General features: G+C 48.2%; 1 protein-coding gene across 1 annotated transcript; it reads right to left on the bottom strand.

Moving 5' to 3' along the window:
• Positions 1–652: 652 nt before the first annotated feature.
• Positions 653–17,887, bottom strand: grk1a (G protein-coupled receptor kinase 1 a; the record flags this gene model as incomplete). The annotated part of the gene is given in 7 exon segments (XM_084308284.1): positions 653–742; positions 745–855; positions 858–967; positions 9,778–9,979; positions 16,048–16,172; positions 17,788–17,818; positions 17,822–17,887. Coding segments are annotated over 7 exon segments (735 nt in total).
• Positions 17,888–18,303: the final 416 nt, after the last annotated feature.

Raw genomic sequence — 18,303 nt, 5'->3', positions numbered from 1 at the left:
CAAACACTCACCCATTCACATAGACACTCACCCATTCACACACACACACACACACACACACACACACACACACACACACACACACACACACACACACACACACACACACACACACACACACACACACACACACACACACACACACACACACACACACACACACCTATTCACCTATTCACACAGACAACCACCCATTAAAATATACATTTGAATCCATATTTGCAAAAACATATCAAGCAAGTCTGCTATCCAGCTGTCAAGCTATTAATCAATCTTTGATTAATTCATAATTAAACAGTGCAGCAAAAATAATAAAGGATTCATGACTAATACATATTAATTAAATGTATTATCTATGATCTATTTTATGCAGTATCTATTATCTAGCTAACTATCTATTGGGAAAGGAATTGCTGTTTAAATAAAACAAACAGTTAATTTCATCATCATTACCACCATCATCAGAGACAGCGGCAGCGGCCCATTCAAGCCGCTTGACTTCCTGCTTCCTTCGGCGCGTCAACAACCTCTCGACTGCAGCCTCCCGTCCCACCCTTCCCCTCCTCACTAAACCGACGAACAGCTCAAGCAGAATCATTCCATATAAATTTCCACTGTGTCCTCCTGTTGTCATAGCGACATGGCCAAGCGTTCACGACACTCTGCAGGTGGAGGACTTGGGCGCCGGCTCCTCCAGGATGGACTCGCGGCGCAGGTCCTCGGGCGTCGTTCCCGGGGGGGGGGGGCCCACACCGTCAGCTCGCCGTAGATCCCTGTTTCGAGCATCTCCTCCTGCCAGGGGCTGGAGATGTTCCCCGAGGCGAACTCGTTGAAGAAGTCCTTATCCAGGTCCCCCCCAGCTGGATCCCCTTGACGGTGGAGAAGGCCCCCACTGCATCTATGTCCTTAGCGTACGCGGTCTTGGAGTCGGGGATGAAGGGGGGGGGGGGGGGGGGGGGGGGGATCCCTGGGGAGGATGGATGGAAGTGGTTATTCATGTATTGTCTGTGTTCAATAGTCTTATCTAGATTCTTCTTTTTGGTTTATTTTAAATATTTTAATTTAAGCTGGTAGCAATGCCAAGAGCTGGGCTCGAACCCAGCATCTCCTGCATTGGTGGCGAGCGCCTTGCCCACTGCGCCACCTAGCCGCCCCTCTTTTTGGTTTATTTTAAATATTTTAATTGTTATATATTTTTTTAATATTATCATTACTATTATTATATATATTTGAAAATTGTAATAAAAAAAAGAAATGTGTCCCCTTTTCCCTGTTACCCTTCGAGAGGCCCTTTTGTCCTCTCGCCAGGCCGTCATTGTAAATAACAATTTGTTCGAGCGGTCGGGTGGCGTAGGGGAGATTGCGCTCGTCACCAATGCAAGAGGCTGCAGTCTCGACTCCCGGAGTCAGCATTGCCCTGCGGCTTGGGCCGGTCGTCATACTAACTCGTTTGGCTCAGTTAGGGGGAGGGAAGTCGTGGGTGGTAATCTGGCGTTGTGGACAGCGACGCCTACAGGTTAGGTCTGGGCGCCTGCTCAGCGAAAGGCAGGAAATGGTGGGGGCAGCGTGACCTCCCACGCGTTACGCTTCACCAATGAGAGTCCTCGCTGCCAGGTGAAAAAAAGAGCCACTGGCTGTCTCCACATGTGTCGGAGGAAGCATGTGGTAGGCTTCAGGGTTCCCTTGTACCGACCAGTAGGGGGAACATGCGCACAACAACCAGGTAGGGGAGGGGGGGAATTTGCATAACGACTAAATTGGGATGGGGAGAAAAAATAGAAAAAATCAGGCAGAGAAAAAGACGATTAAAAAAATATATATATAACTATTTGTTCTTAATTGACCTACCTGGTTAAATAAAATAAAACAAATAGATAAATAAATAATGCCTATACAACGCCCTTCCCAATCAGAACGCATCAGGATGCTAATGTAACAGGTTAATATGTCCCTCTTGTGAATTTCGCCAAAACACCCTTTTTTCATTGTTTTGTTTATTATTATTATTTTATTATCAAAAGTCTTTTGTTTTGAAACATCGTCACTTCCTGCCGAAGTGACGTATTTCCCCTCGTGTCTCTCATTTCTGAGCGTGTTTCCCTCTCGCGCCAGTTTCTCTCTTGTTGTTAAGAGGGTGAATAAACAACCTGAGATCCAGTCCTGCTTGATTATTGACAGTACACCAGAACACAACGCAAGCTAAACCATCGGTTACATTGGTGCCGTGACCCGGATTCATCTGCCAATCGATGTCGTCTCGATCGCAGAGGGAAGCTGAAGATCGCCTTCGTTTCAAGTTGGTCACTCTTGGCCGTGTGGGGCATTTTGAATAAGGTTTTAAAAAAAAAAAAAAAAAAAAAGGAGAAAAGGAGAAAATATTGACAACTGAGGAAAGGGGAATAATTACTTCAAAGTATCGAATAGAATAAAGCGAATACTTTGTTAGATAAGGTTTTATACAAAAAAAAGGAGAAAAGGAGAAAAGGCTGAAAAAAAAGGAGAATAATTACTTTAAAGTGTCAAATAGGAACATTGGATTATTGGATATTGTGTGACTATATATATATGTACTTATGTACGTATGATTTTTATTTTTGTATAGTTCTTTGAATTTCTCAATTGGCATGGAACCAGCAGCTAACGCAGAAGGGGCTGGGGTCTCTGAAGGAGAGAGTTTATCTGGGGTGGGCTTTGGGAGAGGTTGGTTTTTGGGTGATGAAGGCCAAACGCCTAGGGTGGGTGGGTTGCAAACCCCACGGTTTTGTTCCACTGGTGACCAGGTCCCCCGGTATGAATTGCCAAGCCCACAAACAGCTTCTCATGTAGATGGAGGCCAAACGCCTAGGGCGGGTGGGTTGCAAACCCCACGGTTTTGTTCCACTGGTGGCCAGGTCCCCCGGTATGAATTACCAAGCCCACAAACAGCTTCTCACGTAGAGTTGAGTGCTCTCATCTCAGAGTTGGCCAGTCAGATTGGTCAGTCGATTGCGACCCAGTTACAGGGTGACAGGGGTGTTAATAGGTCCATGTCAGCAGAGAGCCCTAAATCGGAGCAGAGAGCCCCTGAGTTGAATTTGTCAGGTGTAAAGCTCGTCATGAAGTCCGATGTTAAGGAGCCACCAATTTTCAGGGGCGATGGCAGTGATAAATACTCCGTTCGTGAGTGGGTGGAAGTAATGGGGGTATATCTTATAAAGAAAAACACACCGAAACACCAACAGTCACAAGAGATACTGTCTAAGCTAATGGGGGGGGGCGAAAGATGTAGTGAGAATTACGCTACGACACAACCCCACACTCGACCCCATTAAGACTCCCGACCTGATCTTTGACATTCTGAAGCAGCACTTCGGTGAGCTATCCTACTCATCCATGCCCATGGCTGACTTTTATAATATCAAGCCACTGCAGCGGGAGGGAGTGATGGAGTACTGGGTGAGACTGAACAATGCCATTGATATTGCAGACGAGTGTCTAAAGAGGCAGGGGCGTAGTGTGGAGGATCCAGGACGTGAAGTGTCGATGATGTTCATCAAGTACTGTCCAGACCCGGTCCTTTTTAACAGGCTCAGCATCAGAGCGGCTGAAGAATGGTCGACCAGCGAGGTTCAGGAGCGCATCGACAGCCACCAGCGTGAGCTCAGGTCATCGCAAGGCCGTTCTCAAGCCCCGCAGATACATGTACTGAGCCACACCCAGACGGCCATACCACAGCACATGGAGAGACCACCGCCAGTGCATGTCAGCACAGCTTCACATCTCTCAGCTGTCTCAACTGCGGCAGCATACGATGTGGCATTGGTCTCAGCACTAACCCCACAGCTTTCGCCCACAGCAGCCCAGTTCATTCCGGCTCCAACAGCCGCTCTCACTCCACAACTTCCCCAGGTGCTAATCACCCGGTACCTCAACCTGGTTTTGAGCCAGGTCATCGCCAGCCGGCTCCGGGCCTCACTGCAGAGGCCGACGTAGATGGCATGCATGCTCTATTCAGCCTCTTGGGTCGCATGATGACACAGCAGAATGTGCAGGTGGCAGCCCATGCACCGGCACCGGCCCCGCCAAGACAGTTTGCTCCGGGTCCTTTTCAGACGAGGAACTGCCGGGTCTGCGGTGATACCGGCCACTCCACGCTCATGCACTGCAGGAGAGAGAATCTGTGCCTCTCATGCTTCACTCCAGGTCATTGGAAGAGAGACTGCAACAGGCGTGGACAGAGGCAGTCAGGTCAGGGCGACCCCAGTCAGGATCAGCCTTCGGGAAACTAGAACACCCACACTCAGAGAGGGGCAGTGTGGGGGGTGGACAGCAGACCCTCAGTGAAGATGAGTCAAGTCTCGAGCTTCTCTATGTTAACACCTGTTCAGCCATGCCAGAATGCGAAGTCGTGGTTCAAAGATCAGCAGAGGTGCCAGCTTTCAGTGAATTGTTCTACACTCAGGTCACAGTGAATGACAGAGTTGGACTGAAGGGCATGATTGATTCAGGATCCATGGCTTGCACCCTGAATGAGGAGGCAGAATGTAAGCTCAGAGAAGCTGGGGCCCTAGTGGGAGAACCTCAGTCAGCAGGAAGGATTATGCTGGTTGGCTGTGGAGGAAAACAGACCCACCCCAAATACATATATGACTTAACACTGACCATCTACGGAGTGAAATGCTTCGTCCCTGTTCTAGTGGTCCCAGGTCAGCGCAATGACCTCATCATCGGATCAAACGTTCTCAAGCACCTAATGAGTGTCATGAAAGGTAGTGACACCTACTGGAAACTCATATCTGCGGCAGGCAAGCATTCGCCGCCTGATCATGAGCAGTTCTTGGATATGATGTCATGTACCACCAGATGGAGGGGAGACGAGGCCCCCGACAGGATCGGCACTGTGAAGTTACCCCATGCCATCACGCTGCTCCCTCAACGCGAATACCTGGTGTGGGGCAGGCTGCCCAGCAATGTGCCAGTGTCTCCAGGAAGCACGGTCATCGTGGAGCCTTGCACCTCTAAGGCCAGACCGAGAGACGTGCTTGTTGGGCGGGTTATCACGCCAATGTGGGGAGATCGGTGGGTGCCTGTGAGGATGACCAACCTCTCACCCAGACCAATCACCCTGAAACGCAACTCCAAGGTCGCAGATGTCTCACCTTGCCTTGCGGTGGAAGACCTAGACATCCAGCAGGGCTCCTGCACGATGGAGGCAGGAAGGCCAGGACAGGGTATCAGGCCGGCTGCCACAGATACCGACCTCAGGGACAGGCTCTCCACCCTCGGATTGAGTGCCCTCGACATCGACTCGTGCCACGCCAGCTTCCATTCTAAGAAGGAGCTTGTTGAGCTTGTCGAAGAGTACCAGGATATATTCTCCAGGCACTCACTTGACTGCGGCAAAGCAGAGGGGTTTGTGCATCGCATCCGCCTGACAGATGACCGGCCGTTCCGCATGCCATACAGGAGAGTGCCCCCTGCCCACTATGAACATCTCCGGCAGGTGCTCACAGGGATGGAGGAGATGGACATCATCCGCAAATCCATCAGCGAATATGCATCTCCCCTCGTCATGGTCTGGAGAAGGATGGTGGGCTGAGGATTTGTACAGATTTCAGATGGCTGAATGCTCGGACTCTGAAGGATGCCCATCCGCTTCCTCACCAAGCCGACTGTCTGGCAGCTCTCGGAGGCAATGCCTTCTTCAGCACAATGGACCTAACCTCCGGGTTTTACAACGTCCCCATGTGCGAGGAAGACAAAAAGTACACTGCCTTCACGACACCGATTGGCCTGTACGAATACAACAGAATGCCACAGGGACTCTGCAACAGTCCAGCTTCCTTTATGCGGATGATGTTGGATATCTTTGGCAGTCTCAACTTCACCAGTTTGCTCTGCTACCTGGATGACCTCCTTGTATTTGGCCCCACCGAAGAGGAAGCCCTTAGCAGGCTGCGAGTGGTCTTCCAGAAGCTGAGGGGCAGTAATCTCAAGCTGAGTCCGAAGAAATGTCATCTTCTGCGGGAGTCAGTCAAGTTCCTTGGTCACGTAATCGACCGGAGTGGTGTTGCTGTGGACCCAACAAAGGTGGATGTGATTTCTAACATGCCAAGGGAGGCCGTAATGGAGGAGGATGGCTGCACTCTCTCCGTGAAGAGGCTTAGGTCCTTCTTGGGCATGGTATTTTTCTACCAGAGCTTCATCCCTGGATGCTCCGCCATCGCCAAGCCTCTGTTTGCCCTGACAGGGGGCCAGAAGAGGAAGGGCCGTGGTGGAAGGAGTGCCGGCATGTTCAGGAAGTTGACCGCAGCAGACTGGAGTCCTGCATGTGAGGAAGCCTTTCATAGGCTCAAGAGGGAGCTCCTCAGCTGTGCTGTGCTGGCTCATCCAGACTTTTCGAGGCCCTTCATCTTGTCTGTCGATGCATCTCTGGACGGACTAGGGGCAGTCTTGTCACAGCTACCCGCTGGAGAGGATAAGGCACGCCCCATCGCCTTTGCCAGCAAAAGCCTCAGCAAGTCGCAGCAGAGATATCCCGCCTATCGTCTTGAATTCTTGGCTTTGAAGTGGAGCGTTACGGAGAACTTCAGTCACTGGCTGAAAGGGCACGGCTTCACGGTGTGGACTGACAACAACCCACTCACCCACATACTGACGAAGCCCAAGCTTGACGCCTATGAACAGCAATGGGTGGACAAGTTGTCGGCCTACAACTTCGACTTGAAATACATCCCAGGTCCAAAGAATGTTGTTGCAGACGCACTCAGCCGTGACCCCTTCACTTCTCCCATCAGCAGGTGTCTCATTCAGGAACCCTACAGTAGCTTGGTGCATGAAGCAGAGGGTGAAGAAGCTGGCAGAGTGCAGGATGCTTTCAGGCTTAGCATCCAGCATGTTCAGGTGGTCCAGGGATCTGAGTCCGCACCGGACATGGCTGGTTCCTGCGGCTCCTCTGAAGTAAGGGCTGCCCTGCTGCATCACAGTGACTGGACGGCTACTGCAGAGAACAGGGCTACTTGCCTCGTTCACCAGGTACAGCAGCTGCAACCTGCTGGTCAAGACACCTTGCCTTCATTCACCTTACGTGAGCTGGAGGATCACCAGCTTCAAGATTCTGCCATCGCCGGTGTGCTGCCATTCGTTGTCCGCAAGCGACGTCCTTCCAGGCGGGAGAGAAGTGGTATAGATGCAAGGTCACTGGCTGTGCTGAAACATTGGGAGAAGCTCAAGGTCCGAGACAGTGTCTTGTACAGGGAGACAAGAGACCCAGTAAGCAAGATAAAGAGGCTTCAGTTGGTGCTGCCGGCAAGTCTGATGGACAAGGCGTTGGAGGGAGTGCATGATTTGGCAGGACACCAAGGTCGGGCCAGAACCCTCCATCTGGCAAGGCAACGTTTCTTCTGGCCTAACATGGAGAGGGATGTGAAGGAGTACGTTCGGTGCTGTGAGAGGTGTGTGCTTGCTAAGACTCCAGAACCTGCAGCGCGAGCCCCGTTGGAGAGCATAAAGACCTCAGCTCCCATGGAACTCGTCTGCATCGACTTCTGGTCAGCGGAAGACAAGAACAAGAACTCTGTTGACGTGCTTGTGATAACTGATCACTTCACGAAAATGGCACATGCCTTCCCATGCAGAAACCAGACGGCCAAACAGATTGCCAGGAAGCTGTGGGACGGTGTTTTCTGTACCTACGGGTTCCCTGAGCGCATTCACTCAGACCAGGGTGCCAACTTTGAGAGTGAACTGGTGTCCGAGCTGCTGCAGTTGTCTGGTGTGGCCAAGTCTCATACCACCGCCTATCACCCCATGGGCAACGGGGGCACAGAGCGGTTCAATCGCACCCTGGGAAATATGTTGCGAGCACTCCCTCTCAGAGCCAAGCAAGAATGGCCTCAACAGATCCAGACGCTGACCTTTGCCTACAACGCGACCGTCCATGAGACCACTGGCTATGCGCCGTTCCACCTGATGTTTGGGCGTGTGCCGAGGCTTCCGGTGGACGTTGTATTCAGGTCTGCCCTGCATGATCCCGTTGTGGTGGATTTTAGCAGCTACTCTAGGACCCTCCAGACTTACCTGTCTGAGGCTGCCAGAATCGCTCAACAGCACACCGCCAAAGAGCAAGCGCACCAGGCTGGTCAGTACAATAAGAAGGTCAAGGGCGTCAGTCTACAAGTTGGGGATCGTGTGCTGCTGGCCAACAAGGGAGAACGGGGCAAGAGGAAGCTAGCTGATAAGTGGGAGCCTGTGGTGTACACTGTTGTCGAGAAAAACCCCAAGCTTCATATCTACAAAATCTGTGATGTCTCGGGCCGGCAGAAGGTCGTCCACAGGAACCTGCTGTTGGATGTCAGTTTCCTCCCTGTTCGGGATCGACTGGAGGATCAGTATTCAGACATCTCATCCGATGCTGGTGATCTCAGTGGCTTGGACGACGAGTCTTCTAGGGAGCGGACATCATCGTGGGTCCTGTCTGACTCAGACCGAAATGAGGATGGAAGCACAGTGGCAGATGTCGTTGACTCGCCTCCCTCTGATCACGTGGATGACACACTGACTGACACAGCCTCCACTCTGGCCAGTTGTCCACTTGACTCTGAAGAGACACAGACTGTTCCTGTTGTCGACTCGGACATGCCACAGACCTCTGAACACAGACGTGACAGCCCTCAGCCCGACCTATCTCAAACCTTTAGCAGCCGACATGACAGACCACTCTCAGGGTTGCCCGAGCATGATTCTGTCCAAGTTCCGATTGCGGGTGGGGTAGTCACAAGGGCGGGGAGGATGGTCAAGCCAGTCAATAGGCTCATAGAGAACATGGTTCAGAAACCTGTTAATTGGGGTCTGTTGCCGCCTCGCAAGACATGGTGTGGCATAAAGCTTTAGAGTCACTTCATACACATATTTATAAATGGGACCGATAGGACGCTGTCGCATATGAGTGCCTGGGGATCGGGTGTAATGGGGTGTAGACTGCACCTCTATGTTCTTGAAGGGTTGGGGGTTTGATCAACCTGTAACGCCTTTTAATCTGTTTTACGGATAGTTTTTTTAACTGAACTCAGAGATTAGATCTTTGTGTTGACTGATCCAGAGGGGTAGAATTGAGCGGTGTCTTATGCGCGTCCTTAGTGTTGAAGTGCAGCTTTGGTGCTAGGTGATTTTGGGGAAATTCGGGGGGGGTGAATGTAACAGGTTAATATGTCCCTCTTGTGAATTTCGCCAAAACACCCTTTTTTCATTGTTTTGTTTATTATTATTATTTTATTATCAAAAGTCTTTTGTTTTGAAACATCGTCACTTCCTGCCGAAGTGACGTATTTCCCCTCGCGTCTCTCATTTCTGAGCGTGTTTCCCTCTCGCGCCAGTTTCTCTCTTGTTGTTAAGAGGGTGAATAAACAACCTGAGATCCAGTCCTGCTTGATTATTGACAGTACACCAGAACACAACGCAAGCTAAACCATCGGTTACACTTCCAAAGCCACGCCCCTGCTAGGTAACTAGCAGGCAGCTACAGTATGTGTTAACAGCAGGCCTTTGTGTACGCGCACAACTGTTATGCTCATAACAAGCACGCATGTCACTAGAGGGTTTGATTGACAGCTTGCTCGTTCCATCATTTGACTTGGTCGTTCATTTGATTGGATGTCTCTGTTTTAGCTACTCCTTGAGTACAATTGATTACTGTCGAGATATAATAAGTAATATAAAATGTTGCCAAAAATCGTCCGCCTATTGATCCTTTAACTCGTGTTTACTCTCAGATAATCTAAGCCACACACACACACCCACCTGCATCCAGCTTGGTCCAGTTGATTCCTCTAAAGAAGGGGTGAGCTCTGAGCTCATCACAGGGGCCATTCTTGAAGTCCATCCTGTCCTCCACTGTCTTGCACAGCAGACGCTCACAGACAGACTTGGCGTTCTTGCTGAACTTCTCTGGGTAATTCACTGGATCATTCAGAATGCACTTCTTTATTTCTTTGGTTTCCACCTATGTAAATCACAGAGAGACTAGTATAGTATATTATAGTACTGTATAGTAAATGGTAACCAATGTAATCAAAAAAGTCAACCAACGAACAAGATTCTTGTACCGGATCTCCTCTCTGGTAAACAAGAATACCCTGAAGACTCAGGAGCACTCATTCAAGGGTACTACGACTATGCTTGCACCTCATGGTACCAAAGCACCTCAAAGGCACTAAAAACAATACTACAAACATCACAAAACAAACTGGTCAAACTACTGCTTGACCTTACTCCTAAAACCCACCTCACCCCTGCCAATTTTGACAACCTAGGGCTAGGATGGCTTAGAGTAGACGACAGAATACAGCAACTTGCAATGGGCCTGGTATACAAGATACACTACACCACTAAGATTCCCATGTACTGTACATGTCGAAATACTTCCCAAAGGTCAGTGAATACCACGACCACAACACCAGAGGGAGTTCCACAAATCATGTTCAACACAGATTTGGCTCAAACAAGGGACTAAACATGTTTCGCAATTATGCCACAACAATGTGGAATGCCCTACCCACAGCCGTAAAATAATGTGAATCCCTACCCACCTTCAAAACCGCACCTACGGGAGGCTGCAATTCGAAACTGGCCACCGTAAATGTCCAAACCCCCCCCCCTCCACCAAACCCCCTCCAATGTACAGTTTCTTCCCCCTCAAATGTATATTATTCTCTTTTAGAAACTCTGTCTGTAAAGAAACAGTACTGTATATTTGTATATTTTGTATGTCATAAATGTCTGGATGTAACAGTACTGTGACATATGTCGTGTATGTCATAAATGTTATGATGAATTAGGGCGGCTGGGTGGCGCAGCGGACATTGTGCTCGTCACCAACGCAAGAGACACCGGGTTCAAATCCGGCTGTCGGCGTTGCCTCCGGCCTGGGCCGACCGTCATACTGGCTCAATTGGCAGAGTCAGCAGGTGGAAGTCGATGGGTGGTAATCTGGACGTTGTGGACAGCGACTCCTACAGGTCGGTTGGGGGAAGCCTGCACAGCAGAGACAGGAAGTGGCTGGGGTAGTGTGAGCCTCCCACACGTTACACCTCGCCAATGAGAGTCCGCGCTGGCAGGTGAAAAGATGTGACAGGCTGCCTCCTCGTGTACCGGAGGGGACACGTTATGCAAGGCTTCTATCCTCCCTACAACCGACCTGTGGGGGGCATATGCGAACAACGTAAGACAGGGGAGGGGAGAATTGGAAACAGCGAAATTGGGATGGGAGAAAAATAAAAGAATTAGGAGAAAAAGTGGATCAAATTTTTTTTTTTTTATGATGAATTGAAAATGGGGGACCCTGATGTAAACAAGATGAAAGTCTTTCTCTGGTCTGCATCCCCTTAACAATTGTGTGTATTGAGCCGTACTGTATTGTACCCATTCTGCAATCTGTTAATAAAATGTTCAATCAATCAATCAATCAATCAATCAATCAATCAATCAATCAATCAATCAATCAATCAATCAATGTCTTGATGATCTTGAAAATGGAGGACCCTTATGTAAACAAGTCGAAAGTCTTTTTCTGGTCTTCATCCTCTTAGCAGTTGTTAGTATTGAGCTGTACTGTATTGTACCCATTCTGCAATCTGTTAATAAAGTTTTCAATCAATCAATCAATAGTATAGTATAGTACTGTATAGTATAGTCAGTGGTGCGTTATTGAAATCATCTGGGGTGACACGCACCACGTGCACGCGCGCTCCCGGCACGTGCGCGCGCTCCCGCGAATGCGCATTTAATGTCCCCTCGCTTGGGCACAGACTAAAGACAGTGCCTAATTGCCTTCACAACAAGTTAGGTGTGAATGTGTCTGAGAACGTATTTAACACACCTGACGACCAGCGCTATTGATATGCAAATAGCAAGTGAGCTTGCACACCGTGCTACCCCGTCCCATGAACAACGCATGCCTGAGTATAGTATAGTATAATACTGTATAGTATAGTATAGTATAGTACTGTATAATATATTATAGTATAGTACTGTATAGTATAATATAATATGAATGTTGTGTTTCTTTTTCAAATGTAGCCAAGAGTAAAGAAGACCATAACCCTATCAAAACAGCAGTCAAAGCGTATATTTTCAGCACTACATTTGTTACCGATGTTTAAAAATGTCTCAGAAAATAAGAATTTATCGGAATAATGCGAATTCTATCTCTCTTTTATGAGCTTTTTCCCTATCCATAGATCTATTTTTGGCGATAATAAGGTAATTTATAGTTCATAATTAAATTTTGAATGTATAATTCAAATGGATTATAATTCAGTACTGTATCTACAAATCTTTCTGTTTATTCATCTTCCCTTTATTAATATTATTTTTTTTTTATCTACTTTTTCTCCCAATTTTCTATTTTTCTCCCTTCCCCAATTTCGTATTGTCCAATTCTACCCTCCCCTGTCTCGAGCGTTGTTAGGCCATGCCTCCCACAAGCCGGCTGCAATGTGGACGAAGCCTTGCATCACGTGTCCCCTCCGGTACTCGAGGAGGCAGCCGTCGCATATTTTCACCTGCACAGCACGATCTCTCAGCGGCGAGGGTCTGCGTGGGAGGGACACGCCGCCCCCGTCTGTAACTGTTCAAACTGAGAGCTTCACACATTAAGATGAGCGGGGTGTACTTGGGTAGAAGGAGCAAAGAGAGGTGGTCAGATTGCCCTATGTTGGTGTAAACATGATCTAATGTCTTGTCTCCTCTTATGGGGCAAGAGACATGCTGGTGAAATTTGGGGAGCAGAGTCTTTAGGTTGGAGTGGTTCTGTTGTCCTTTTATGATTGACGATCCACAGTTCATCCATTTTGTTCACCAGAGGCCGCACAGCGACGAGGAAGGCGCTGGGTAGTGATGCTGTAGTAGGCGATGGGGAGTTAGCTTTAGCCTAGCCCTCAGGCCATATTTCTTGACCGTCTTAGACCGTAGGAATAACATATTTGAGTTATTAAATTGGGTGTAGTTTCCCTTTACCCTGAGTGTAAGCTCAGATCCCGTGCCTCAGTCCGATGCCTCAGGGTGTGTTGAGCAGGAGGGGAGAATGCATGTCCAGGTCTTAACAGGTTGGGTTTCACCTGCATTATTGATAAGTAGCAGAGCTCCACCAGGCTGGGTTTGGACGCAGGTAATCCAGGAACATTCACATTCATATTCATATTCACATTCATATTCATATTCACATTCACATTACCGCATATCAGGACTGTAAAAGGCCTTGCAGGGAATGTTTGTGTAGTTCTCTTTCTTCCAACATGGCCGCCTGTAACCACGTAATTTCGGTGCATTGCTAGAGCAGGTAAAACACTGGAAAGCATTATATTACTGTTCTACTGTGACTTGTTTACAAGATACAGTAATAACAAATTATTATGCTTTTGTCTATATATTTCTCATATAGTAACAGGGAAATTTACCAACACAAATTTCTCTCTCTCTCTCTCTCTCTCTCTCTCTCTCTCTCTCTCTCTCTCTCTCTCTCTCTCTCTCTCTCTCGTCAGTAAACTCTATCAAAGACTCTGTTGAGACTCTCTGCTCAAATGATTCCACATCACATAACAACCATTGTCTCTTCTATTGCCATGTACACGATGGTGGTTGCTATATTACAGGCAGCCATGTTGAAAGACAGAGAACTACACAGACATTTTGCACAAGGCCTCTATTGTTTTATAGGTTTCTATGACCTCAGAGCCTTAATAGCAATATCAACATCTTGCCACAAGTAGGCAGGGTTGAGCTACCAGGTGTTGGGAGGACAGAACTGTATACAAAATCTATCAAGAAGCCAACTGACATATTTATTCGTCTGCAGATATAGACCCTATGAGGAGTGAATGAAAATAGTAAATGAGGATACATACATATATATATATATATATAGAGAGAGAGAGAGAGAGAGAGAGAGAGAGAGAGAGAGAGAGAGAGAGAGAGAGAGAGAGAGAGAGAGAGAGAGAGAGAGAGAGAGAGAGAGAGAGAGAGAGAGAGAGAGAGAGAGAGAGAGAGAGAGAGAGAGAGAGAGAGAGAGAGAGAGAGAGAGAGAGAGAGAGAGATTGGGGTGGGACAGGCCAGCATTGAGCTGTGGGTCGCAGCGGCCGATAAAGTAAAGGCCACTATCTTGCAGCGGAGAGTGGTTGGGGTGTTGGTCCTGGGGGGTCCGGGGGTCCTGGGGTGGGGGGGGTGGGAGTGGGGGAGGAAATGTCTTTTGTGATGTCTTTTGTGGGGTCTGTAATAATACAAGTTGGTTTTTATGTTCTGTATTTATTCTTTTTATTATTGCTAATGTCGTTATTGTTTCTATTATTATTGTTGTGGTACTGTGTGGTCTTGTTATTATTACTGTATGTATTGTGTTGCCTTGTTTTATGTTTAAAATGGAAAAATAAAAAACATTTGATAATAAAAGATATATATATAGAGAGAGATAGAGATATATTATATAGAGAGAGAGAACTAGGAATATACTATTAAACAATCACAGAAAGGCCTAGTGAAAGGCTAATAGTGAGTGAGTGAGTGAGTGAGTGAGTGAGTGAGTGAGTGAGTGAGTGAGTGAGTGAGTGAGTGAGTGAGTGAGTGAGTGAGTGAGTGAGTGAGTGAGTGAGTGAGTGAGTGAGTGATGAGAAAGAGAAAAGACAGGAGCGTGATCAGAGAGAACACAGAATGCTGAGTAGGAACAGAGGAGAGATAGGACACTGAGTGGGACCAGAGGAGAGACAGGACACTGAGTGGGACCAGAGGAGAGACAGGACACTGAGTGGGACCAGAGGAGAGACAGGACACTGAGTGGGACCAGAGGAGAGACAGGACACTGAGTGGGACCAGAGGAGAGAGAGGACACTGAGTGGGACCAGAGGAGAGACAGGACACTGAGTGGGACCAGAGGAGAGACAGGACACTGAGTGGGAGCAGAGGAGAGACAGGACACTGAGTGGGACCAGAGGAGAGACAGGACACTGAGTGGGACCAGAGGAGAGACAGGACACTGAGTGGGACCAGAGGAGAGACAGGACACTGAGTGGGACCAGAGGAGAGACAGGACACTGAGTGGGACCAGAGGAGAGACAGGACACTGAGTGGGACCAGAGGAGAGACAGGACACTGAGTGGGACCAGAGGAGAGACAGGACACTGAGTGGGACCAGAGGAGAGACAGGACACTGAGTGGGACCAGAGGAGAGACAGGACACTGAGTGGGACCAGAGGAGAGACAGGACACTGAGTGGGACCAGAGGAGAGACAGGACACTGAGTGGGAGCAGAGGAGAGACAGGACACTGAGTGGGACCAGAGGAGAGACAGGACACTGAGTGGGACCAGAGGAGAGACAGGACACTGAGTGGGACCAGAGGAGAGACAGGACACTGAGTGGGACCAGAGGAGAGACAGGACACTGAGTGGGACCAGAGGAGAGACAGGACACTGAGTGGGACCAGAGGAGAGACAGGACACTGAGTGGGACCAGAGGAGAGACAGGACACTGAGTGGGACCAGAGGAGAGACAGGACACTGAGTGGGACCAGAGGAGAGACAGGACACTGAGTGGGACCAGAGGAGAGACAGGACACTGAGTGGGACCAGAGGAGAGACAGGACACTGAGTGGGACCAGAGGAGAGACAGGACACTGAGTGGGACCAGAGGAGAGACAGGACACTGAGTGGGACCAGAGGAGAGACAGGACACTGAGTGGGACCAGAGGAGAGACAGGACACTGAGTGGGAGCAGAGGAGAGACAGGACACTGAGTGGGACCAGAGGAGAGACAGGACACTGAGTGGGACCAGAGGAGAGACAGGACACTGAGTGGGACCAGAGGAGAGACAGGACACTGAGTGGGACCAGAGGAGAGACAGGACACTGAGTGGGACCAGAGGAGAGACAGGACACTGAGTGGGACCAGAGGAGAGACAGGACACTGAGTGGGACCAGAGGAGAGACAGGACACTGAGTGGGACCAGAGGAGAGACAGGACACTGAGTGGGACCAGAGGAGAGAGAGGAGAGAGAACAGACAGGAGACAACAGCAGTTGTACCTTCTCTCCTCGAGTCCTGAAGGGCCCCTTGGCAGCCATGAACTCATACAGCGTGACCCCCAGAGTGAAGTAATCTACAGAGTAATCATACTCTTCTCCTTTCAGCAACTCTGGTGCCATGAATCCTGAGGGAGGGATGGGGGGGGGGGGGGGGGGGGGGTGAGGAGATCATGATCCCAGTGGGCTTAAAGGAACAGTTTGCTTTGTTTAAAAATAAATTTATAAATAAATGATCTGAAACCAGGAGTTGTTTCAGTCCATCCAAAAAGCACTGGCCGTTAGCATGTCTCTGAATGAAGGCACATTTATTATGCTTTCCAGGGTCTTTGATTGAACACAGTGGCATGCATGTGAGACGCCACTAGGGGCAGAGTGGCTAACCCTGAGTGAATTAATTACTGAATGACTGAGTGACAAAGTGAGTCAGGGCATTTATTTTATTTGTTATTTTTTTATTTTAAATCTTTATTTCGAACATGTAAATAAATACAAACAATATAAAATCAAAACAAATCATTGATCTCAAGAAATTAAATGGAAAATAAATAAATAAAAGCAAAACATAACTCAATTTACATGTTCGAAAAGGAGTAGGAAGAAGTATACACTTATTTAATCCTACCCCTTTTCCACTACTCAAATGAGTGTACTAATTTAAAACCTTACAAAACAAATATATATATATGCAAAACAAAAAACTAAAATGATATATGTAAAACATGAAAGAAATCAAATAAAATGTCAAATCCCTTCCTCATCCCTGTACCTCGTGAACATCATTTCCTTATAATTCAGTTTGAATTGTCTCATATTTGGACATTGCTTTAGCACCACATTCAGACTGTTCCACAGTTTCACTCCACATATTGAAATGCAGTGTCTTCTCATGGTCTAGAGACATTGCCGGTCTATAAGGTGCTTTGCGTCTAAAATAACATGTAGTGCCTTTCAAACAACTCCCTGATCACTTGACAGAGACAGGGTTTGATCTATGCAGTAGTTGTGAAGCAGTTACGCAGAAGATTGGACCAGAACCGGTCGCTGTCAGACCCTGCAGCTTGTTTCTTCTGCATTTAAATGTAGAATCTGTAATATCATCAAACGGCAACCCCTAGGCAAAAGAGCCCTGCTTTAGGTATTGCACTTTGCTTACATGTTCTGTTTTGGTCACATGTGTGGTTTGAGTTGAGTGGGGATATTGCTGGCCACACTCTGCCAACTCCAACCCATACATCAGACAGACTGTTTGATGGCATTACAGATTCTACCTTTAAAGCTGATATAGTGCTTAATGTACTGATGACCCTTGAACCCATGAAACCCATTCACAACCTTACATTCAGAACCTTTCATTCAGAACCTCACATTCAGAACCTCTCATTCAAAACCTGTGTTGTGCCTGGTGCCAGTGTATGGCAGTCATTGAGCCTGCGTAGCTCAAAGTTGGGTGCTACCAGTGGTGGTGAAGGAGGCAATTTCCACCCTACATTGTGGGGAGTGTCTAGAAAAGCGCTATATACATTTAATTTATTATTATTATTATTATTTTACATCCAGAACCTTACATTCAGAACCTCTCATTCAGAACCCCACATCCAGAACCTTACATTCAGAACCTCTCATTCAGAACCCCACATTCAGAACCCCTCATTCAGAGCCTCATATATCTGACTGGTGGTCTGACTGGTGGTCTGACTGGTGGTCTGACTGGTGGTCTGACTGGGAGTTACAGCAGTTAGCCAGCGTTCCCCGCACAGCCCTTGATCTTGTGCTAGTTATCTGACATCTCCACAGCCAGACCAAGGTCAGAGATACGGACATTACCGGTGAGAACAAACATCAGGACAATGTCAAGTACTGTACTGCATCACAGATACGCATGTTGGCCCACAGACTACGTCTCCACCTTATTAGCTTCTAATAACACGATAACTCAAAGGTGTCCTTGTGTTCGGAGTGCGAGCATGTAAAAGGGCTTGTGTTGGAATATGCCTGAATCAGGCCTCAGCCACAAGCCACGATGCTGCTGCAACCAAGACGTGAACTTGTGCATCAAACTGTGTTACTGCACACATAGGGAACTAATAATCTCCCGCCTCGACTACTGCAACACACTGCTTGCTGGCCTCCCGGCCACTGCCACCAAGCCTCTTCAACTCATTCAGAACGCAGCGGCCCGCCTGATCTCAAACCTACTGAAGTCGGCCCATGTCACCCCACTTCTTAGGGACCTGCACTGGCTCAGAGCTGCTACTG

This window comes from Notolepis coatsorum, assembly GCF_963971535.1.
Source record: "Notolepis coatsorum genome assembly, chromosome: 2".
In the NCBI taxonomy this organism is placed as follows: domain Eukaryota; kingdom Metazoa; phylum Chordata; class Actinopteri; order Aulopiformes; family Paralepididae; genus Notolepis; species Notolepis coatsorum.
This window is presented reverse-complemented; position numbering and strand designations above follow the sequence as displayed.